Here is an 18964-nt window from a genome sequence, read left to right as displayed (position 1 = left end):
ATGAAACGAAGAGTACAAAGTATGGTGCTAAGTAAATACAAGACAAGTGGTAAACCAACAACAGCAACAAAACAAACAAAAAACTTTTTGTTAGAGTTTGAAAATAACAAATTTAGTTAAAGCAATTCCTACTGCTGTTTGTTTCTCAAAAGCAAACCAGTTGCTTAGACACATGCCTCTTTCTAACATGAAATGTGCTGACATTCAGCACATTTTATGAAAAAGGGACAAATGAATGACATGTTTAGCTAGAAAAACTTGTCATTACCAAGTTGACATGTGACTTTTAAGCTTTAGTAACTGCTTCACTATCCTCTGTAATTATAGAATTGAGTTTCCATCATTTTTTATATTAATGATATTTTGAGGTAAGTGTTGCTTTAAACTTTTATACATTTTTGTCAGTTAAAAAAAAAAAAAAACACAAATGGATTATTCTTGAGATGGCATTCAAGTCCACTTTCTGCCCTAAAGTGCTATGTTTATTTTGACATAAAACATTCTGAAGGTGGAGATAGATCCAAAAAAGGAAACACCAAAAAAGTTATATTTTATGACATGGGGTTTTATTAGACCAAGTTAAACTTTTGGGGGTGAGCCTTGAATGAGGAATTTAAAAATCAAGAGCAGCATTTCTACTCTGACACAGCGTAACCACATCAGCTTAGGCCAGTCTGCTAGCTCACTGAATCTCAGTTTCTTTAACTGTAAAATGAGGCATTGGATTAGGTTTTTAAAAAAGATTGTCTATGATAAACTAAACACACAAATATTGATCTGACACAGTGCTTTGAGAACCTTTGTGAGGTGTTTATTGATAGTTTCTTGGAACAAAATCACTATTGCCTTTGTACTCAAGAATTGGGTTTTTTTAAAGGAAGAAAACAGAAAAGCCTAGGCCTCAGTTGTATGGATATGCTGAAATAGAACTCAAACTCTCTCTTAATTATCACGACACCTTTTCAAATGAACGAGCATTTCTAAAGATGACCATGCTGATTAAAGAGTAGACAAGTTAAGTCAGCCCTGCCCAGGGTACAGTGGCTTTCTTCATTAACAAACTGGCTTCCTTTAGCATCCTCCTTACTTTCTTAACCCAAATTGTTGAAACTGACATTAAGACCAAGAACCATGGAACGAAAGAAAAAATTCCCTTATTTTTCCTCTTGCCTCTTTTCCACCATTTTAATGTATTCGGGAATCTACCCACTAGCCAGCAGTATCATCCATCCTTTAGAACCCTGACGTATATGCTACTAACTAATCTATTTTCCTATCATTACTTTTCAGCCCCTGAGTTTTGAAACTAAGAAAAGCTACACCTTAAAAGTGGAAGGAGCCAATCCTCACCCAGAGATGCGTTTTCTGAACCTAGGCCCATTTCAGGACACAACCACAGTGCACATCAGTGTGGAAGATGTGGATGAGCCCCCTGTGTTTGAACCTGGCTTTTATTTTGTGGAGGTACCTGAAGATGTGGCAATTGGAACAACCATACAGATCATTTCTGCCAAGGATCCAGATGTGACCAACAACTCAATCAGGTTTTTCTACACATTTCACCTTATCCTTTTATCCTGGAATCTTCCCTTATACCTAATTTTCTAGCACTTTTTCTCTGCTTCTTCCATCTCTGGACACTCTCCTATTTCTTTAAATTCTTTTTTCTTAAATAACATGGACTTTTCACGTTATTTAGAAATGAAGTATCATTATGCCTACAACTCACTGTCAGCTGGTTCAGCAACACACATACACACCCCTCTCAATTCTCAATTGTGGCCTTATTGACATTTGGGGGTGGATAATTCTTTGTTTAGGAGGATGCCTGTTCAATGTATTGTACAATGTTTAGCAGCATCTCTGGCCTCTACCTACAAAATGCTAGTAGCACCCCCTGAGTTGTAACAATCTAAAAAGTCCCCAGATATTGCCAAACAGATACATAGATGTCAAAACATTAAAAATCACTGAATCTTAGTGGTGAATATAAAGGTGATTACTGTACATTCTTTTAATTTTTATGAACCTTTGACTTTTTTACTTTAAAAAATGGAAAAAATAACATATATAAACACATATTTCCATATACTATACAAAGAACAGACATAGAAACTATTACTGTTGTCAACAGCTTTGATACCATGTAGACTGGCTTTCTATTGCAAGCCCACATAACAGCCTCTCCAAAGTATGTTTTGAATATCAAGATTCCAACCTAGATGCTTCCCCCTCAGGAGGGGTAGAGGGCTGCCCTTTTAGCCATGGCCATCTCCTGTTGACTATGGAACCAAAGTGCAAACCACTGGTGGACAGATTGACACTTCAACCTTCCAGAGCAACTGCCAAGCCTTTGAAGCTTGACACAAAAGATTAGCATTCCAAGGCTGTTTGAAGCCATCTGTCACATTAATTGTTGAAAGCCACACAAATGGATCTAGGGCTTTAGTGCAGACAGCACATTTTAAACACACCCTGATTCATCAAAGGCTTTTTCTGCCAGCCGGTTACTTTCCTCACCTGGTGCCATTTTGTATTTAACGAAAATGTGCTTTTGCAGTTTAATAAAGATGGTTCTCTCCTGAGTTTAACTATACTGGGGGAAATGTGCTTCCTCTAACCAACTAGCAAACATTTTACATTTTCATGCATTAAAATGGCTAAAATTATTTTGCTTGAATTCAGATATTTGATTTTTAGAAGAAAACTAATCTTTATGAGCTATAACAATTTTATAGAAGTGATATTTCAACCTTAAGCTTTTTAAATGTATAACAGAAGTTAGTGGAATCATATTATCCCCAAAACAACAACACAAATGAAACCAATTCTATTATAAATTTATATTTGTAATATAAATATTACATTTATATCAGAAGCCAAGAATATATATCTATCTTCTGATTAATCTATTCAAATTAGAGACACTACTGTGGAAAAACTCTATAGAATAAAACTTTATGGAGGGGGCTTCCCTGGTGGCGCAGTGGTTGAGAGTCTGCCTGCCGATGCAGGGGACACGGGTTCGTGCCCCGGTCCGGGAGGATCCCACATGCCGCGGAGCGGCTGGGCCCGTGAGCCGTGGCCGTTGAGTCTGTGCGTCCGGAGCCTGTGCTCCGCAACGGGAGAGGCCACAGCAGTGAGAGGCCCGTGTACCGCAAAAAAAAAAAAAAAAAAAAAAACACTTTATGGAGGGAAAGTGCTTGAAATAAAACAAGCAGTTTGAAAAAAAATCAGATCTCATTTCTAAAAGAGTCAATCAGGGCTTCCCTGGTGGCGCAGTGGTTGAGAATCCGCCTGCCGATGCAGGGGACACGGGTTCGTGCCCCGGTCCGGGAGGATCCCACATGCCGCGGAGCGGCTGGGCCCGTGAGCCATGGCCGCTGAGCCTGCGCGTCCGGAGCCTGTGCTCCGCAACGGGAGAGGCCACAACAGTGAGAGGCCCGCGTACCACAAAAAAAAAATAAAATAAAAAAATAAATAAAAGAGTCAATCAGAATATCCAGTGAATGCTTCCACATATTCTTTCCAGATTCTGATTCTGGACTCCTACATGGTAAGCACTGGAAATATGATTTTGTCAGGAGTCACACTACTAAATGACAAACAAAAGAGACTGAAAGCAGTCAAGAAACAAGGAAATACACACACACACACCCCTAGAGTGAATATGCACTATTCAGGACTAAAGTCGTTATCTCAACACATATCTAGGAAGGAAGGAGAAACACCAGCAGGCCTAGATCCACTGCTGGCATGGAGCAAAATGAGGATAAAAAATGAGGGAATCCTGTCTGGCTAACAGAAAACGCTGCTTCAGATGATGAGCCACTGAAAACTGTCAGTTGGCTGGCATGGCACTGAGGCAATTAGCATCAGGGAAGTCTATAGTGGGGTGCCTGTGTAGTCCAATACATCCCAGTCAGGAGCAATCCAAGAGTGAACAGGAGGGAGGCATAGAGCAGGGTCCACTAGGCTTATTCTAGGGCAGGGTTCTAGGTCTTGAAAGAGAAACTGGCAAGAACAGGCAACAGCCACAGGCCTGGAGGTAACAAGATAAGCATTCAGGCACAGGGGATAAAGCAGAATTCCACTTATCATAACTAGAGATAATCGTCCCTCTGCATTTCGGTTGGAAAGAAGGAACAGAATTCATATTGTGAGACAGAGTCTCTGACCCTTTGTACTGTCCCACAGGAACAAAGAATGGTCTCTGTAGCCAAGCAGAACACCAGGGGTCCTGGATTCTGAGAAGGAAAAGCACCTAGAAGTGGAATCTCTGGCTATTACTTAATAAACCCATTTGGAAAGTACTTTCCTACATTATCTTTCGCCAAATTGCTTGTTTTCTCCTTATTTATCCTATAAAAGTTATTTTCTTTAAAAAATACTTTGAATATGCCATATGCTGCTTGTCTATCTTGTGCATTTTTGTTACAAATAAATGAGGTTCACATTCCTAAAAAGAAAATGCATATTAAATCACCCAGAAAACACATGAGGTTCAAATGCTATGGATAAACGGTCACTGAACTTTTTAAAAAGATTACCAGGACTTTTATAATCTCATTTCTAGAAAGTTTATGGTGTATTCAGGCATATAAGCTGGTCATCATTTATTAGTAAAGCCCCAAACTAAGTCTCCAGATTTAATTACATGTACATGAAAAATGCAATGTTTGGATCACCTAAATTTTTAATAAACGCTCAAGGAATTTCTAGCAAGCAGGAAACTGAACCATTATGCAACTGAAATAGGCTCCTGCTCACATGGAAACAGCTTGTCCTCCTGTGCCTTCCTAGAGTGTGTGTGGATTTAGGGAGCCTGTCCATGACACCCTACCTCCAAAATCACTCCTAAATTCAGAGAATGTCCTCAGCTAAGTAAACAAGCAGGGAGCTCAACGAACACCAGCTACTGTTCGCTGAAGGCAGTTTTGTATGTGTATGTTATGCCTATTCTGCCCACAGTACGTGAGAATATTATGGTTACAGAAAGGAAAACCAACTACGTAATTCACTAGTGTGTCCCAATTTCCTCATATTCTATCTGTATCTATGCCTTTAAATTTGTTCTCTTGACTCCTGAAAATTGGCCCAGTGTCCCATTCAGAGTAATGAATGCTATTATTGCCTCAATTCAGGCCCCGCTTGGGAAATGGAAGAGGAATTCCACTTGAGGGAGGCTTCTCTGAGGCAGGCTCGCAGTGTTTCCTCTCAGTGTGTCAGCGGGCAGTACTGTCATGGGTTCCATCAATTATTTCCATCACTCCCATCTCCCCTACCATCCGTGACATGCGCTATGGCGTTGTCGGTTTGAATGCAGGAAGCTGGTTCATCATAGGCTGCCTCTCCCCTCAGCATTATGCTTACAACTTGGAGAGCTGCCATCGGGGTTATGGCTCTGTGGGCTGAATGGTTGGCTTTTCTCCTGTTTGGGGAGCTGAAAGAAAAGACTGCCAGGAGCCAATCAGTATTTTTTTCTAAGATAAATTCAAATCTTAAAATAGCCAGTAAACTTTAAAACTAAATCACTAATTATACCAAAAACAAAACAAAACAAAACGCTCCAGTTAATTTTAAATTAACTTTGTAGGCATGTGTTTATTCTTTTTTTTTTTTTTTTTTTTTTTTTGTGGTACGCGGGCCTCTCACTGTTGTGGCCTCTCCCGTTGCGGAGCACAGGCTCCGGACGCGCAGGCTCAGCAGCCATGGCTCACGGGCCCAGCTGCTCCGTGGCATATGGGATCTTCCTGGACTGGGGCACGAACCTGTGCTCCCTGCATTGGCAGGCGGATTCTCAACCACTGCGCCACCAGGGAAGCCCATGTGTTTATTCTTTATTAAATAGTCAACTGTCGGTTATCATGGCTTAATCTACCTTCAAAAAAGAGTTAAGGCTTTGTTTCCTTAAGTAATCTCATACATTCCATATGCCTAGGTTTGATTCCCAGCCGTGCAACCTTGGGCAAATGTCCTAACCTTTCCATGCTCCAGTTTTCTCACCTGTAAAATGGGAATGATAACATTACCTACCTCATAGGTTTATTGTGGGAATTATATGAGTCAATACAGGTAAGATGTTTAGAGCAGTACCTGGCTACAGTAACAGGGTCAGAAGCAGAGGGAAGCATTACTTTACTTATTTAAATTTCCCAACACTTGGAGAGTTAGAACTGAAATGTTTCCAACTTCTCCAACCTTTAGTGGTCACCTTTCCCTTCCATTCCTAATTCTCTGAACAGTCATCCTGAATCTCTGCAGGAAAAAATAAATACTCGAAACAAAATGCTTTACCAAATAATACATATACTGGTATATACTGTATATATATATTTTTTAATATATTGAAACAAAAGTTTTACCATCAATATTTACCCTTACTGGAATACAGTCTGGCATACATATACATGTTCTTTCTACACTAGTCATTACCCACCGTATTTATTTCAAATTGAAAAACAATGCACTAAAGTAAAGAAACTACTTACTCCCATCAAATGGGCAGTATTTCCCAGTTTCAACAACTTTAAGATAGAGACTACAATTGCTGGCAGATTTTTTTTTTTTTTTTTTTTTTTTTTTTTTTTTTGGCATGCTACGCAGCTTGTGGGATCTTAGTTCCCTGACCAAGGATTGAACCCAGGTCCTCACAAGTGAAAGCCCGGACTCCTAACCACTGGACCACCAGGGAATTACGCTGGCAACTTTTTTTAAAATTAATTTTTACTGGATTAAAGTTGATTTACAATTAGTTTCAGGTTTACAGCAAAATGAATCAGTTATACATATACATATATCCACTCTTTTAGATTCTATTCCCATATAGGTCGTTAAAGAGTATTGAGTAGAGTTCCCTGTGCTATAGAGTAGGTTCTTATTAGTTAACTATTTTATATATAGTAGTTTGTATATGTCAATACCAATCTCCCAATGTATCCCTCCTCCCCGCTTCCTCCTTGATAACCGTAAGTTTGTTTTCTACATCTGTGACTCTGTTTTGAAAATAGGTTCGTTTGCACCTGCTGGCAACTTTAAATGGAATTTTGAACCCAGTGTTACAATAGCTTATATATATATATATATAATATATAAGAAATAGAATTATTTATATATAATTTACAGTATATTATATATTATATATACAATAGTTTATATATAAACACATGTATGTTTCAAATCTTACTGTTAGCTGCAAATTATTAGCTGTGTAACTGTATGAAAGTGACTTAACTTCTCTAAGTCCTAGTTTCCTGTTAGGTGAGATAATACCTACGTCCTAGACATGCTGTAGAATTTAAAAAGAAGCTATAGATAAATACAGCCCATCCTGAACTCTCCACAGACTGGCCTGTAACTTGCAACATAGTGCCTTTTAGAATTGCAGTTTCTCTGCTATCCTCGAGTAAACTCAAGTTCAGAAACCCCATTAAAGGCTATGGCTTAGTTTCCTCTTGCTCCTGTCTTTGCCACCCAACCAAATCCTAGAGCTTCCTCTGTGGCCCTGCATGGCATGTAGTGACTCCCCTCTGAGATCTAACAAATTTATGTGATTACCAGTTTAAACCCAAGAGGACCTTCAAGACGGCTGAGGGTAAGACGTGGAGATCACCTTCCTCCCCACAACTACATCAAAATACATCTACATGTGGAACAACTTCTACAGAACACCTACTGAATGCTGGCAGAAGACCTCAGACTTCCCAAAAGGCAAGAATTTCCACACACACCTGGCTGTATGGCTGACAGGGTCCTGGTGCTCTGGCTGGGTGTCAGGCCTGAGCCTCTGAGGTGGGAGAGCCGAGTTCAGGATACTGGACCACCAGAAACAATCCGGCCCCAGGTAATATCAATCGGCGAGAGCTCTCCCAGAGACCTCGGTCTCAATGTTATGACCCAGCTCCACTCAACAACCAGCAAGCTCCACTGCTGGACACCCAGTGCCAAACAACTAGCAAGACAGGAACACAACCCCACCCATTAGCAGAGAGGCTGTCTAAAATCATAATAAGTTCACAGACACCCCAAAACATACCACCAGACACGGTCCTGCCCACCAGAAAGAGAAGACCCAGCCTCATCCACCAGAACACAGGCACCAGACCCCTCCACCAGGAAGCCTACACAACCACTGAACCAACCTGACCCACTGGGGGCAGACACCAAAAAAACAGGAACTACAAACCTGGAGACCCCAAACACAGTAAGTTAAGCAAAATGAGAAGACAGAGAAATACACAGCAGATGAAGGAGCAAAGTAAAAACCCACCAGACCAAACAAATGAAGAGAAAATAGGCAGTATACCTGAAAAAGAATCAGAGTAATGAGACTAAAGGTGATCCAAAATCGTGGAAACAGAATGGAGAAAATACAAGAAACGTTTAACAAGGACCTAAAAGAACTACATAGCAAACACACAATGATGAATGACACAATAAATAAAATTAAAAACTCTCCAGAGGAATCAATAGCACAATAACTGAGGCAGAAGAACAGATAAGTGAACTGAAGATAAAATAGTGGAAATAACTATCACAGAGGAGAATAAAGAAAAAAGAATGAAAAGAATTGAGGACAGTCTCAGAGACCTCTGGAACAACATTAAATACCTCAACATTCGAATTATAGGGATCCCAGAAGAAGAGAAAAAGAAAGGGACTGAGAAAATATTTGAAGAGATTATAGTTGAAAACTTCCCTAATATGGGAAAGGAAATAGTCAATCAAGTCCAGGAAGCACAGAGAGTCCCATACAGGAAAAATCCAAGGAGAAACATGCCAAGATACATATTAATCGAACTATCAGAAATTATATACGAAGAAAAAATATTAAAAGGAACAAGGGAAAAGCAACAAATAACATACAAGGGAACCCCCATGAGGTTAACAGCTGATCTTTCAGCAGAAACTCTGCAAGCCAGAAAGGAGTGGCAAGACATATTTAAAGTGATGAAAGGGAAAACCTACAACCAAGATTATCTACCCAGCAAGGATCTCATTCAGATTCAACAGAGAAATTAAAAGCTTTACAGGGGCTTCTCTGGTGGCACAGTGGTTGAGAGTCCGCCTGCCGATGCAGGGGACGCAGGTTCATGCCCTGGTCCGGGAGGATCCCACATGCCGCAGAGCGGCTGGGCCCATAAGCCATGGCCGCTGAGCGTGCGTGTCCGGAACCTGTGCTCCGCAAAGGGAGAGGCCATAGCAGTGAGAAGCCCGTGTACCACAAAAAAAAAAAAAAAAAAAAAAAAAAGACACATCAAACAAGATGGACTTAACTGATATTCATAGAACATTCCATCCAAAAACAACAGAATACACTTTCTTCTTAAGTGCTCATGGAACATTCTCCAGGTTAGATCATATCTTGGGTCACAAATCAAACCTTGGTAAATTTAAGAAAATTGAAATCGTATCAAGTATCTTTTCTGACCAGAACGCTATGAGACTACATATCAATTACAGGAAAAAAAAACCCTAAATAATACGAACACATGGAGGATAAAGAATATGCTACTAAATAACCAAGAGAATACTGAAGAAATCAAAGAGAAAATCAAAAAGTACCTAGAAACAAATGACAATGAAAACACGATGACCCAAAACCTATGGGATGCAGTAAAAGCAGTTCTAAGACGGAATTTATAGCAATACAATCCTAACTCAAGAAACAAGAAAAATCTCAAATAAACAACCTAACCTTACACCTAAAGAAATTAGAGGAAGAAGAACAAAGAAACCCCAAAGTAGCAGAGGGAAAGAAATCCTAAAAGTCAGATCAGAAATAAAAGAAAAAGAAATGAAGGAAACCATAGCAAAGATCAATAAAACTAAAAGCTGGTTCTTTGAGAAGATAAACAAAATTGATAAATCATTAGCCAGACTCATGAAGAAAAAAAGGGGAAACACTCAAATCAACACAATTAGAAATGAAAAAGGAGAAGTAACAACGCACACTGCAGAAATACAAAAGATCATGAGAGATTACTACAAGGAACTGTATGACAATCAAATGGACAACCTGGAAGAAATGGACAAATTCTTAGTAAAGCGCAAACTTCCGAGACTAAACCAGGAAGAAACAGAAAATATAAACAGACCAATCAGAAGCACTGAAATTGAAACTGTGATTAAAAATCTTCCTACAAAAGCCCAAAACCAGATGGCTTCCCAGGCAAATTCTATCAAACATTTAGAGAAGAGCTAACACCTATCCCTCTTATACTCTCCAAAATATAGCAGAGGGAGGAACACTCCCAAACTCATTCTACAAGGCCACCATTACCTGATACCGAAACCAGACAAGGATGTTACAAAAAAAGAAAACTACAGGCCAATACCACTGATGAACATAGATGCAAAAATCCTCAACAAAATACTAGCAAATAAAATCCAATAGCACATTAAAAGGATCATACACCATGAGCAAGTGGGGTTTATCCCAGGAATGCAAGGATTCTATAGTATATGCAAATCAGTCAATGTGATACACCATATTAACAAACTGAAGGATAAAAACTATATGATCCGGCTTCCCTGGTGGTGCAGTGGTTGAGAGTCCGCCTGCCGATGCAGGGGACACGGGTTTGTGCCCCAGTCCGGGAGGATCCCACATGCTGTGGAGCGGCTGAGCCCATAAGCCATGGCTGCTGAGCCTGCGCGTCCGGAGCCTGTACTCCGCAACAGGAGAGGCCACAACAGTGAGAGGCCCGCATACCACAAAATATATATATATATATAATATATATATATATATATATATATATATATATATGTGATCATCTCAATACATGCCGAAAAAGCTTTTGACAAAATTCAACACCCATTTATGATAAAAACCCTCCAGAAAGTAGGCATAGGGGGAACCTACCTCAACATAATAAAGGCCATACGTGACAAACCCACAGCCAACACTGTTCTCAATGTTGAAAAACTGAAACCATTTCCACTAAGATCAGGAACAAGACAAGGTTGCCCCCTCCCATCACTATTATTCAACATACTTCTGGAATTTTTAGCCACAGCAATCAAAGAAGAAAATGAAATAAGAAAAATCCAAATCAGAAAAGAAGCAGTAAAACTGTCACTGTTTGCAGATGACATGATACTATACATAGAGAATCCTAAAGATGCTACCAGAAAACTACTAGAGCCAATCAATGAATCTGGTAAAGTAGCAGGATACAAAGTTAATGCACAGAAGTCTCTTGCTTTCCTATACACTAATGATGAAAAATCTGAAAGAGAAATCGGAGTGTTTCCCATTTACCACTGCAACAAAAAGAATAAAATACCTAGGAATAAACCTACCTAAGGAGACAAAAGACCTGTATGCAGAAAGTATAAGACACTGATGAAAGAAAGTAAAGATGATACAGACAGATGGAGAGATATACCATGTTCTAGGATTGGAAGAATCAACATTGTGAAAATGACTCTACTACCCAAAGCAATCTACAGATTCAATGCAATCCCTATCAAACTACCACTGGCAGTTATCACAGAACTAGAAAAAAAAATTGCACAAATTGTATGGAAACACAAAAGACCCCAAATAGCCAAAGCAATTTTGAGGAAGAAAAACAGAGCTGGAGGAATCAGACTCCTGGACTTCAGACTGTACTACAAAGCTACAGTAATCAAGACAGTATGGCACTGGCACAAAAACAGAAATATAGATCAATGGAACAGGATAGAAAGCCCAGAGATAAACCCACATACATATGGTCCCCTTATCTTTGATAAAGGATGCAAGAATATACAACAGAGAAAAGACAACCTCTTCAATAAGTGGTGCTGGGAAAACTGGACAGCTACATGTAAAAGAATGAAATTAGAACACTCCCTAACACCATACACCAAAATAAACTCAAAATGCATTAAAGATCTAAATGTAAGGCCAGATACTATAAAACTCTTTAGAGGAAAACACAGGCAGAACACTCTATGACATACATCACAGCAAGATCCTTTTTGACCCACCTCCTAGAGAAATGGAAATAAAAACAAAAATAAACAAATGGGACGCAACAAAACTTAAAAGCTTTTGCACAGCAAAGGAAAGCATTAACAAGACGAAAAGACAACCCTCTGAATGGGAGAAAATATTTGCAGATGAAGCAACTGACAAAGGATTAATCTCCAAAGTATACAAGCAGCTCATGCAGCTCAATATCAAAAAAACAAACAACCCAATCCAAAAATGGGCAGAAGACCTAAATAGACATTTGTCCAAAGAAGATATACAGATTGCCAACAAACACATGAAAGGATGCTCAACATCACTCATCATTAGAGTAATGCAAATCAAAACTACAATGAGGTATCACCTCACACCAGTCAGAATGGGCAGCATGAAAAAATCTACAAACAATAAATGCTGGAGATAGTGTGGAGAAAAGGGAACCCTCTTGCACTGCTGCTGGGAATGTAAATTGATACAGCCACTATGGAGAACAGTATGGAGGTTCCTTAAAAAACTACAAATGGAACTACCACATGACCCCGCAATCCCACTACTAGGCATATACCCTGAGAAAACCATAATTCAAAAAGAGTCATGTACCACAATGTTCACTGCAGCACTATTTACAATAACCAGGACATGGAAGCAACCTAAGTGTCCATCGACAGATGAATGGATAAAGAAGATGTGGCACATATATACAATGGAATAGTACTCAGCCATAGAAAGCAACAAAATTGAGTTATCTGTAGTGAGGTGGGTGGACCTAGAGTCTGTCATACAGAGTGAAGTAAGTAAGAAAGAGAAAAACAAATACCATACACTAACACATATACATGGAATCTAAAAAACAAAGTGGTTCTGAAGAACCTAAGAGTAGGACAGGAATAAAGATGCGGACGTAGAGAATGGACTTGAGGACATGGGGAGGGGTAAGAGTAAGCTGGGACAAAGTGAGAGAGGGGCATATACATATATACACTACCAAATGTAAAATAGATAGCTAGTGGGAAGCAAGCCGCATAGCACAGGGAGATCAGCTCGGTGCTCTGTGACCACCTAGAGGGGTGAGATAGGGAGGGTGGGAGGGAGACGCAAGAGGGAGGGGATATGGGGATATATGTATGCATATGGCTGATTCACTTTGTTGTACAGCAGAGGCTGGTACAGCATTGTAAAGCAACTGTACTTCAATAAAGATGTTAAAAATACATGTATGTTTTTTAAAAAGAAGCTATAAAATGCCTGGTATTCAATAAACGGCAGCGATCGTAACTACTGGCCATTACCAAGGACTACATAAGATTCTAAAGGATGGTTTTCAATCATGGCTACAGATCAAAATCCCTTATGGGTTTTAAACATACAGATGCCTGAGATTCCCTCCACACTTAGTGAATCTCCTAATATGGGCACCAGGTAAGACAACTTAGGTGAGATAATACAAAGGGTCAGACTGCCAAATCAGATTCAACAGGAATTACAGATCTTACCCAGTATCAAGGTAAATAAGGACTCAAAGGATATAAACAACAGCAAAATATGAGCTAAGCATTCTTTCCTTAGAGAGGTCTGAAACTGTCAGGTGTAGGTGCCTGTAACTATCCTTCTTTTTCCTGTATAAGGATGCATGTTGGTCCACACTGAATATGAAAAGTGTAAGCAAAGGATGAAGTGCAATGCTTGAACAGAAGGAGCCATTTTGATTATGGAACATCTGCTTTTTATACCCCATTAATTACATAGCTCACATGACATTTTCCAGCACGCTGTGCCCAATAAATTCATAAATTCCAGGCTTCTTTACAATAAGCAACCTAGACAGACCTCGTCCATCTTGCTAGTAACATTCCATAGGTAAGGACATCCCATCTAGCAAATACCGTTAGTGTGTTTGACAGCAGGTCAGTCATTAGTATGTTTACAAAAGACCTGATTCAAATCTTTCCTTCTCAATAGGTGATACAACTTACAGGAACCGGAATCACGTAACTATACCTTTTCCAGTTCCAATTTATTGTTTCTGGACTTATCTGAATAAAATTTGTTTTGAACAAAGAAATGTAGGGGCTGACATTCAGAGTGTCCCAAAAGTCTTAGGACAGTTTTAAGCTTTAAATAGCTGAAATTGATCTTTAAAAGGCATAAAACTACCCGTCTTTGGCACCCTGCTTTATTTCATTTTATAAATGAGGAAATTATAGCAGTAATAGTTTGTTGTTGTTTTGTGTTTGGGGTTTTCTTTTGGGGGGGGCAGGGAGGGTTTTTGGACAGATAAAACAGCATTGCAGTCTTCCAAGTGCCCACAACTGAGAACTATCCTGTTTCACATGGCATGCACTCAATTCTCTCATGTAATATGCCACAGTATGCTTATCCAAATAAAATGATGTGTGTAATCTCCGTTTTTGCAGATATTCCATTGACAGAAGCAGTGACCCTGGAAGATTCTTCTATGTTGACATTACAACAGGTGCCCTAATGACTGCGAGACCCCTTGACCGGGAAGAGTTTTCTTGGCATAATATCACTGTCCTTGCTATGGAAATGAGTAAGTAAAACAAAAAAACTGCTCTCCATATAGTGACAAAACAGAAGCACTGGAGAAAAGTGGAAGTTTCTAGAGCTTGTTGAAACAAAAATTATCTTCTTTATGGAAAGGAATGGAAATCCTGGTTTATGCAAGTGAATGAATGTATTTAGTTCAAATACTTATTGAGGATCGTCTATATACCTAATCCTGTGCTAGAGATAAAAACACTCAAACAAAACATGCAAAAAGCAGCACAAAAAATAGCATCCTTAAATCAAAGAGCTAGACCTCTATATGAAGAAAAGGGACAACTCCTGAGAACTCTAAGAGGCTTTCAATATTTAATAAGATTAGGAATGTACAAATAGTATAAAATATTATTACTGGATGAAAGGAAACATTTATAACATATCACCCTTATTACACACATACATATACGCATACATGCACTTAAGAATTTCAGACATCTTACAACAGATAGATTAACATAAACTTAAAAATAAAATTGAAAACTAACAAAAACTAAATTAACATATTTATTATAATCTCAACACAAATTAGATTATATCCTACTACATTCTATATTTTTCATAACACCTAGTGATGAGAAAGATTAAGGGAAATGACAAATACTAATATACTGGCAGAAGTATGTACAGCCATTCCTGAGAGCAATTTGGTTAACTAATCTATATTAAGATCCCCCAATATATTCATACTCTTTTTCTCAAGAATTCTCCTTTAATAATTATCTTAAGGAAATAATCATAAATATTAACAAAGATTTATGTACCCAAATGTCCACTGCATTGTTATTTTAAAATAGGGGGGAACTACCTAAATGTCTAATAATAGGAGTTTGATTAAATAAATTATGGTACAGCCACACAGTAAAATGAGACTATCATGTTGATATTAATACCCATGCTTTCAAAGTATATTTCAATGACACAGGATAATCTTGTCCTAAAATATTAAAGCTCTAAATTCAACTTTTTAATTTTTTTAAATTTCAGTGTGTGTGTGTGTGTGTGTGTGTGTGTGTGTGTGTGTGTGTGTGTGTGTATTGGAGAGTTTGGACACATGTAATAAAATACATAACGTATAATGGAGCTCTCTGGTGGTAGGACTATGGATCACATTTATTCTTATGTTTTTCTGAATTGTTCATTATTCCTTGTATAAACAAGCAACACCAAGTTACAATGAAAAAAATGTAAATATGGCAGCACTCTTGGTAACCAAGCAATAGATATATTCCGGGGAAAAACACAGTATAGACATTCTTGAGAGAGAAGAAAAAAAATGAACCAAAGAACAGGGCATTCTGAGGTTCAATACAATTATTTACTGAGCATAATTTCTGTGTCTTATGATTTCTATGTTGTCTTCTTGGGATAGTGGCCAAAACAGAAAAAGGCAGGAGGGGCACTAGCGGGGCTGTGAAATTATCTTCGTGTGCTAACACCAAGCAAAAGACAGACCAAAAGGACATATTTCCCCATAAGTGACTACGAGTAACTTCTCCTACCCCAGCCAAAGATACAGATTTGGCGTGTGTTTGATCCTATAATATCTCCCTTAGTCCACAGGTGGAAATAAATGTGCAGTGTTATCTGTAATCCCAATGAACAGCTTGAAACCTTCTGAAACAGTAATTCAAAGAACTGATTACAGGTTTTCCCACTATCCAAAAGTAAAGTGTTCCTATGAAACCTTTTGTAAGCCAAAATGTTGTAAAACGAAGAAGCAATTACATTAGGACACATCTTGCTAACGGATGAGCAACATAAAATGCGCACAGACACAGCTCAAAGACATGGCAGCTGGAGGCTGAGTAGAGTTCCTGGGGAAAGAGCCTGTTGGTGCCACGCTCACAGCTCAGGGTGCGACCTGCCTTCAACTCTAGAATCTGACGCATGAGCCAAGTGAGAGACTCAAAACCTCTTTTTAAGGTTCATTTCGTGCTACCTGCTCCCCCCGAGTCTCACCCCTCCCCTCAACCTCCTGATGCCACACACTCTCCAACACAAAACTCGTCCTGCCCGGGCTTATGCTCTGGCCACACTCTTAACAGGCAACCCCTGCATCCTTGTGTTGCTCTTTCCATGTACTTCATCCATTCCTTTAAAAACCAGAATGAGGAGGTAAATACCTATTCCAACAAAGAGCTGCTTTCTTGCATTTCTGAAGCCGCCTCACCTTTGGTTTTTGTTTGTTTCGTGTGTGCTTTTAGACAATCCTTCCCAGGTTGGAAGCGTTCCTGTCACAATCAAAGTCTTAGATGTGAATGACAATGCTCCGAAGTTCCCCAGATTCTATGAAGCTTTTGTCTGTGAGAATGCCAAAGCAGGGCAGGTAAGGCGGCCTGTAAGGATGCACCTTGGTTAACCCCCAACATGTGGAAACGACTGTTTCAGATAACCAGATCTGTCATCAAAGAAACTTAGGACTCCAGAAACTCAGTTTACAAAAGAGAGTCCCCAACTTCTGTATATCATGCTGCAACGGTTCATTTGTTAAGACAACTATTTCGAGCCTCCATTACATTTTATAATCTAAACAAGGTTGTGAATCAAGGTGGCTTACTCACCTGTGAAGCCAGGTAGTTACCCACCTTGTAACTGAACTGTATGGAACCAACTGCAGTTAACTAACATGTGCTCTGGGGTCCTGGAAATGAGGGACCATGGAGATGAAGATCGGGAGAAAAAAAGGAGTTTTTCCTCATTTTAGCACTCATCCTTGAAAGTGTTTGTAGTAAGGAAAGTTTAGTTTTTATATCTTCCTACCTCCCTTCCTTCTGGCAGCAAGTTTACAGACTGCCTGCCCTATTCTCAGAACACTTTGTTACCTAGAATTACCTACTCTCTCCCCTCCCTCAATTAAAACATCCACATTCTTAGTACCACTCATGTCATGTAAAGTTTTGAGAGGAAAGGCATCTGAAGGAACAAATTTCTACTTATTTGAAACAGTTTTAGTTTCATAATCTTCAGATATATCTGTGTATTTTTTGAAAGTCTGCTTTTAAACCTAAATGAATATTGGGTTGACTAAATCCCAAGTGGTGTAACTGAAAAACATCTCAACTGTGCTTGGAATGGACACGTTATTAATGTATGTGTCAGGCTGCTGCCCGCCCCATGCCCAGCCTTCCATACCTCAGATCACAGGCAATCTCTCCTCTTCTGCCCCTGCTTTTGTAAGACTCTTCAGTCCTCCCTAATGTATTTCCCCCGAGCATATTTTGTGGTCCTGTGGATTCCGGTTTGGGGACGTTGGGTGCACATGGCAAGGACACACGCTTTGGTAATTCAGGCTTTCCGGCTATAACACAGCTTTTGCTTCCACTTCTCTCACTCTCCTGCAACATCCCACTGCACAGACTCTCTCTATACAACCAAAACTTTTATTAGCTTCCTGAATTCACCAAAGATTGACTCAACACATCTTCACCATTCTACTCAGTCAAAGAAAAAGTGACTCCCTTGTTCCAGGGGGAAAAAAATGTGTCCTGTAGTCCTTCTCATCTAAATTATCTCATCCACTGATTCTTGAAACCCAGTGCAACGGTCTATAGCATGCCTAACTTTTTTTCAACAAGTCTAAGATAATTCTACTTCCATATCTATTGAATTTCTAGTCTAGAAAGACCTGAAATACTATGCAGCTAATAAAGTTACAATGAAGACTTTCCAACATAAAAAATGATCTCTGTTATTATAAGAAAGGAGGTATAGAAACTACAGGTACATGCTTGAAGTTACGTAAAACTGTATCTGCATGTGAACAAAAACTGGGAGGCAGGATGCAAAAATAGCAATAGTTATTGTGCTAAGGCAGTTGAGATTTGAGTGAAGGGATTTGGGACTTTATATTAATAATTTTTTTATTGTAACGTGACAATTTACTTATAATTGTAGAAACACCATATATAAATTTTTGTTTTATATTATATAAGATTATCATTATAATATGACAAGCATAATACTTTATCTTTTAATATGACAAGAAACTAATTTTTTAATCTGTAATATAAAGAGTAATAGTAGCACAATAAATTAAACCCCTCATTCCCCCAAAGTGAAACATTTCCTTTCTTAACGGGCTTCAGAATAGAAGAACAGGTTTTTTTAATATAAATTTATTTATTCATTCATTTATTTATTTTTGGCTGCATTGGGTCTTCGTTCCTGCGTATGGGCTTTCACTAGTTGCAGTGAGCAGGGGCTACTCTTCCTTGCGGTGCACGGGCTTCTCATTGCAGAGGCTTCTCTTGTTATGGAGCATGGGCTCTAGGCACGCAGGCTTCAGTAGCTGTGGCATGTGGGCTCAGTGGTTGTGGCTCGCGGGCTCTAGAGCACCGGCTCAGTAGTTGTGGCGCATGGGCTTTGTTGCTCTGCAGCATGTGGGATCTTCCTGGACCAGGGCTCGAACCTGTGTCCCCTGCACTGGCAAGAGGATTG

At 39.2% G+C, this 18964-nt stretch overlaps 1 protein-coding gene across 1 annotated transcript in view; it reads left to right on the top strand.

Moving 5' to 3' along the window:
* Nucleotides 1–18964, top strand: part of CDH20 (cadherin 20) — a 209747-nt gene that overhangs the window by 177874 nt on the left and 12909 nt on the right. Inside the window, exons 7-9 of the mRNA XM_059039373.2 lie at nt 1291–1544; nt 14377–14513; nt 16732–16853. Coding sequence (XP_058895356.1) covers nt 1291–1544; nt 14377–14513; nt 16732–16853 — 513 coding nt within the window. The remainder of the gene's footprint in view (nt 1–1290; nt 1545–14376; nt 14514–16731; nt 16854–18964) is intronic.

Source organism: Kogia breviceps, chromosome 15 (assembly GCF_026419965.1).
Source record: "Kogia breviceps isolate mKogBre1 chromosome 15, mKogBre1 haplotype 1, whole genome shotgun sequence".
Classification (NCBI taxonomy): Eukaryota; Metazoa; Chordata; class Mammalia; order Artiodactyla; family Physeteridae; genus Kogia; species Kogia breviceps.
Note: the sequence above shows the minus strand (reverse complement) of the source record. Positions and strands in the feature narration are given on the sequence as shown.